Genomic DNA, 5,457 nt, shown 5'->3' on the forward strand with positions numbered 1-5,457 from the left:
GGAAATAAACGAATTCTATAAAATAGATATATGACACCTCAATTGCCCCCTTGAAGAAAATACTAATTCTATAAAATAGATATATGACACCTCAATTGCACCCTTGAAGAAAATACTAACTCTAAAGAAGAGGAAAATATTGAAGGTGATGTGAACAAATGATCACAATAGACATGTGAATGAACAAGAACTAATTTCACAAATGGAATTTTCAAATATTTTGAATCTAGATGAACTCAAAAGTGCTTTAAAAGTATAAATTTGATAAGAATTACAAGTGGGACAAATTTGCAGTACCATAATATTCCTGATCATGACATCATGCCAAAATTTACAGGCATGAAAGAGATATACAACCATGAGGATGTCACTTACCAATTATCTTGATATCCCTAATTATATAATATCACCAAAGGAAAAGTTGCACTTTCAATAATTATAGACCATGACAAGGCCCACTCAAACAAATCATTGCAAGTAATAACTCAAGCGAGCATTATTTTCGCTAAACAAGATTTTATGTGCTAGATATGGGCCCCTTGTTCTTTGAACAAACATTTCAAGTGTAATAAATTAGATGAAAAATTATACTACTAATGGATTTCAACATATATATGTCTTGTAAATTTTCTTTAGGAGATATGATCCTTCACCTTCAAAAAAAATAAAATCCAAATAAAAATTGTATAATTTCTTATATTTTTTGAAATTTGAAGCAGAATTTTGTATTTTGGGATGCATACAATATTATAGCAGTGATGGATGTCAACATACATGTCTTGTACATCTTCTATAAATAATTACATTTTGTACATAAAATTTTATAAATTAAAATTATATATTATCTTCTATTCACATATCAAATTGTTCTATCTAATCAACTTGTACATAACTCTTACAATATTTTAATAACATACAATACACCTCATAATTTACTATTACAAAATACAATTTTTTTCATTGAAATCTCCAATCATCTAAATGTATTAATTTTTTTTTTTTAAATAAATACACAATAAGTCAACTATTAAATTATGAATAGAAGATAGAAGAAATCGCCATTTCATTGGAATCTCAAATCATCTAAATTTATATTTACTAATAAACAACTTAACTACTATGTTGTGATGAATAGTAGAAATGGCCATTATATGGCATTCATCCCGTGTCCCACCCACCCAAACACACACACCCCCCTCCAAAAATTAAAAAGGAAAAAAAGTTAGTCATAGGAAAATAGCAGTTTTTATGTTAACATTGTATACAAATTTATGTAAAAATGATAATTATTTTCCAACCAAAAAAACTTTTGATAAGAAAAGAAAACTTAATACCCCAGATAGAAACCATCGCTAGCAAACTGTACTTGCGAAATCAAGAGTGATAGTATTATTAAATCTTACAGCAAAAAACTGAAGAATTCTGAATTCCTTGACAACTTTTTATTTGTACAAATTCATGGTCGGATAACTCGAGCAATACCAAAAGCAGCAGCCGATGCGAATGCCCCAATTACTGCAGTTTGAATGGCACTTCTAATGGGCTTACTTCCAGTGTAATACCCCTTTACATAGCCAAAGAATAACAAAGCAAATAAAGTGACAATTACAGATATTATCAGGGCATCTTTAGCAATTGGTATGAACATATAAGGAATTAAAGGAACCAAGCCTCCAATCACATAAGCCACAGCTATAGTGAATGCACTTTGCAGTCCCCTCATAGGATCCGGCTTCTCCAAACCCAGCTCAAATCTGAATTCCAAATCCCAAAAACAAAATGATTACATTGTTGAAGCAACAATTGTACATAAAGTGGGAACTTGCCTGAATGGCCTTAAAACAGACATTTTTTATTATTCTTACATACTTGAAAATGAGGAACGTTAGGCTGACACAATATTTAGTACAGAAAACATATAGACTATGACTACTTGTATTTTAGTCCCCATTTTATAAATGCCAAAACAGACCTGTTTAATCTGACTTATGACTGTTCATTAAATGAAATTATAATGAGCTTGGTTTAATAATACATTAAATCTACTAAAGCAAAGAAGCGTGCATTTAATTTCTTTAGACTCTGGAGAACCGAAGAATGCTAACCTCATCATAAATTCAAGCCAAGCATCAGGGCGCTTTCGCAGTGCATTGACAACACGCCAATATTCATTGGGATGCAATCCATATTTTGCAAGAATATCCGCCACCTCTGTAGCCTCTGTAACCATATTACAAAAATGTAATGAGAACCAATTATATATCAAATAATGCAATGCCTGCTTCTGTACTTATACAACACTCACCAGTGTCTGGGACAGATATTATTTCTTCTTGCTCACGATTTCTCTCCCTCATATAATGATCGGCTTCACTCTTTGCTGCAAGATATCTGCAACTCTCAATGATATGAATCATGGGAGGCAAAATGAAATACTAATGTCAAAAACTAATGGATATCAATAGTAACACAACATGTACATTGCTACTGTTTATGTCACTCTTGTAGTTTTTCTAAGTAGCGTGCTATCCTCGTTGAGTATTTAGTTCCACACAAATATTTCTGTGTGTGTATTTATGTGTATTTATCTATATGGACAGCCGGTATGCTTTGTATAAAAATCCTCCTAAAAGAATCTTAGGCAGGGATTCCCAGTGGCTGCTCTGATTAGCTTGCCTCAGGTCGTCCCATAAACAGGAGAGGACAAAAAGTACGTATTTATCCGACAGTTTAAGCACTCTATCACACATGCCACCCTGAGATGGAGTACCATTTTGCAATCATACTTAACAATTCAAGGATAGCTACCGTGCTTAATGAAGAATTGGATCTAATTTATTTTAAAAAAACAATTATAAAACAAAATATAGAATGACAAAAAAGTCTGCATTAAAACCATGTTAAAAAAAGCCACGCAAGGATAGATTGCCACACAACCTTAGTAGTAGTTAATAACCTACAAACACTTCATTGATTAACAATGTGCATCCCACATATGAACAGCTGCTTTGTATAAAACGTCGACTTTTACTCTTAACAAAGCTTAAGTTGCAAACATCTTAAACAGCCCCGTCCAAAAAATCCTTTGATCCTATCCCCATTTGTGAGGTCCACCGAATCAATTGATAATCATATTTTCTGGATGCACATAACAATCGAATAAAAATGTGTGGGAACGTCTAAGGCGTACAATCATTCCAGAGAGATAAGAGAACACATGTAAACCATCCAATAAAACTACGTTCGCCAGGAAATCTTCGAACGCCTAAAACAGGGGATCACTTTCCAAAAAGACCTACAGGCGAATTATTTCATTTTCTGATCCACAAAACTAAGAAAGTAAAAACAGGTGAATAAGCAAAGCATCAGTTTTCACCTGTAACAATTTTTTCTAAGTCTTCTAGTCTGAATTTGAATTGCGAAGCGGGGAAAAGCATCCAAATCACGCCTAGAATGTGTTACGAAAAGTCTAGAGAAATCATTGCCCTAAATATTAAAATAATAACTAATTAAATTCTTGAAATCTCCATAAGGATCACAGAAATTCACAATTATGTAAACTACCCTATTGCCAGGAAATTTCGGCTACTTTGGTTAACGCCTAACACAGGGGATCACTTTCCAAAAAGAGCTACAAGCGAACAAAGACGACTCAAAAATCCAGAGGCGTAGATTCATTCCAGGGAGATTAGAGTACATGTAAACTTTCGGCAGGAAATTTCAACTACTTTAGTTAACACCTAAAACAGGGGATCGAAAAAAGACTTACAAGCGAATCATTGCATTTTCTGAATCGAATAACGAAGAAAGTAAACAGGTGAGTAAACAAAGCATCAGTTTTCAGTACTAAACATATTTTCTAAATCTTCTATTGTGCATTTGAATTACGAAGAGGTAGAAAAGTATCCAAGTCAAACTAATATATAATAAAATTTTAAAAATCTCGATTACGATCACAGAAACTTGCCATATGACCAAAAAAACTCAAAAGTCCAGAGGCGTGGAGTCATTTCAGAGATATTAGAGTACATGTAAACCATCCAATAAAATTAGTTTTGCCAGAAAATTCCACTATTTTGATTAACGCCTAAAACAGGGATTACTTTTCCAAAAAGACCTACAAGCGTTATTTTGAATTTTCTGAATCGACATAACTAAGAAAGTAAAATAGTTGAATAAACAAAGCATCAGTTTTCAGTACTAAAAACATTTTCTACATCTTCTACTATGGATTTGAATTACGAAGCGGGAGAAAAGCATCCAGATCACGCCTAAAATGTATTACGAAAAGTCCACAGACATCATGGCCCTAAATATCAAACTAATAAATAATAAAATTCCTAAAATCTCCGTAACGATCACAGAATTTGCAATTCAACAAAAATATCTCAAAAACCCAGAGGCGCAGATTCATTCCACAGAGATTAGAGTTCATATAACCAGTAAATTTCCACTACTTTGATTAACGCCTAAAACAGCTGATTATTTTCGGAAAAGACCTACAATCGTTTCATTGCATTTTCTGGACCGACATAACTAAGAAAGTAAATCAAAGCATCAGTTTTCAGCTATAGCAACAGTTTTTAAGTCTTCTAGTCTGGATTTGAATTGCTAAGCCGGAGAAAAGCATCCAAATCACGTATAATGAAAAGTCTAGTGGCATCATTTCCCTAAATATCAAAATAAGAAATAAGAAATTTCCATAACGATCACAGAAAATCGCAATTTAACAAATACAACTCAAAACCCAGATCAACAGATGATCCCGATCTAGCAGCTCTGCGCTAACTATAATAAAAAGAAAGCAAAGGAAATATGAAGAGATGAAACAGAAGAATGCAAAGGAAAGGAAAACAAAAAGCTTACCCGCCGAGTCCCATGGAAATGGCGCCCGCTGCGACTTCAGCCAGTCCAGCGGTAACAATAATGGAAGAAGATGCTGTAGCAGCTGAAAGGCCCGCCGCCAGTGCAAAAGGCACAGTCAAACCATCAGACATCCCTATTATTGCATCACGCACAACCTCACTAGCCGTAAAATGCTTTTCCTTGTGGAGCAGCCCCTCCTCCACACCGCCATTGTTTACTCCTCTGCCTTCCTCCATATCTTCACTTCTTCCCTTCCCCTGTTTTCCATTTTACCCGGGTATTTATAGCCCCGGGATTCACACATACCGAGCCTACGTCGCCTAGGTTTGACCGTCCGAGGCTGTGATCATTGTACACGTAGCCGATGCGATCACATGGTACATAGTTTGGCCCGTGCACACCACGCGCAACTTGCAACTAGAGGCCTTACACGTGTCCGGTGCCATTTTATGCGAGGATCCCTACGAATCTCCCTTTAACCGAGATCTTTGACTTCAACTGGAATGTATTTGGCATGTTTCCCGTCAATTGCAGTGTTTTGTTTTAGAATTGCCCGGCTCAGATTTTCCGTCATGCTTTATTTAGTGAAGT

At 34.8% G+C, this 5,457-nt stretch overlaps 1 protein-coding gene across 1 annotated transcript; it reads right to left on the reverse strand.

Annotated features, from left to right (window-relative positions):
* Positions 1 to 1,366: 1,366 nt before the first annotated feature.
* Positions 1,367 to 5,117, reverse strand: LOC149547422 (vacuolar iron transporter 1-like). Its single transcript, XM_089794743.1, has 4 exons — positions 4,867 to 5,117; positions 2,306 to 2,391; positions 2,106 to 2,220; positions 1,367 to 1,754 (listed from the first exon to the last, which is right to left on the reverse strand). Exons 1-4 carry the CDS (start codon positions 5,100 to 5,102, stop codon positions 1,457 to 1,459), a joined length of 735 nt encoding a protein of 244 aa, XP_089650869.1. The 5' UTR covers positions 5,103 to 5,117; the 3' UTR covers positions 1,367 to 1,456.
* Between the last annotated feature and the right edge of the window lie 340 nt (positions 5,118 to 5,457).

The sequence above is a fragment of the Cupressus sempervirens genome, chromosome 7, assembly GCF_028749045.1.
Source record: "Cupressus sempervirens isolate cs-2001-9-10 chromosome 7, ASM2874904v1, whole genome shotgun sequence".
NCBI lineage: Eukaryota > Viridiplantae > Streptophyta > Pinopsida > Cupressales > Cupressaceae > Cupressus > Cupressus sempervirens.

Bases quoted from the DNA above. Each gene is read 5' to 3' on its own strand.
- LOC149547422 (XM_089794743.1), bottom strand. From the start codon at position 5,102: ATGGAGGAAGGCAGAGGAGTAAACAATGGCGGTGTGGAGGAGGGGCTG. The intron at 2,221-2,305 runs GTGAGTGTTGTA...ATATGGTTACAG, and splicing joins AATATCTGTCCCAGACACTG to AGGCTACAGAGGTGGCGGAT. The intron at 1,755-2,105 runs GTTAGCATTCTT...TTTGGAATTCAG, and splicing joins TGGCTTGAATTTATGATGAG to ATTTGAGCTGGGTTTGGAGA.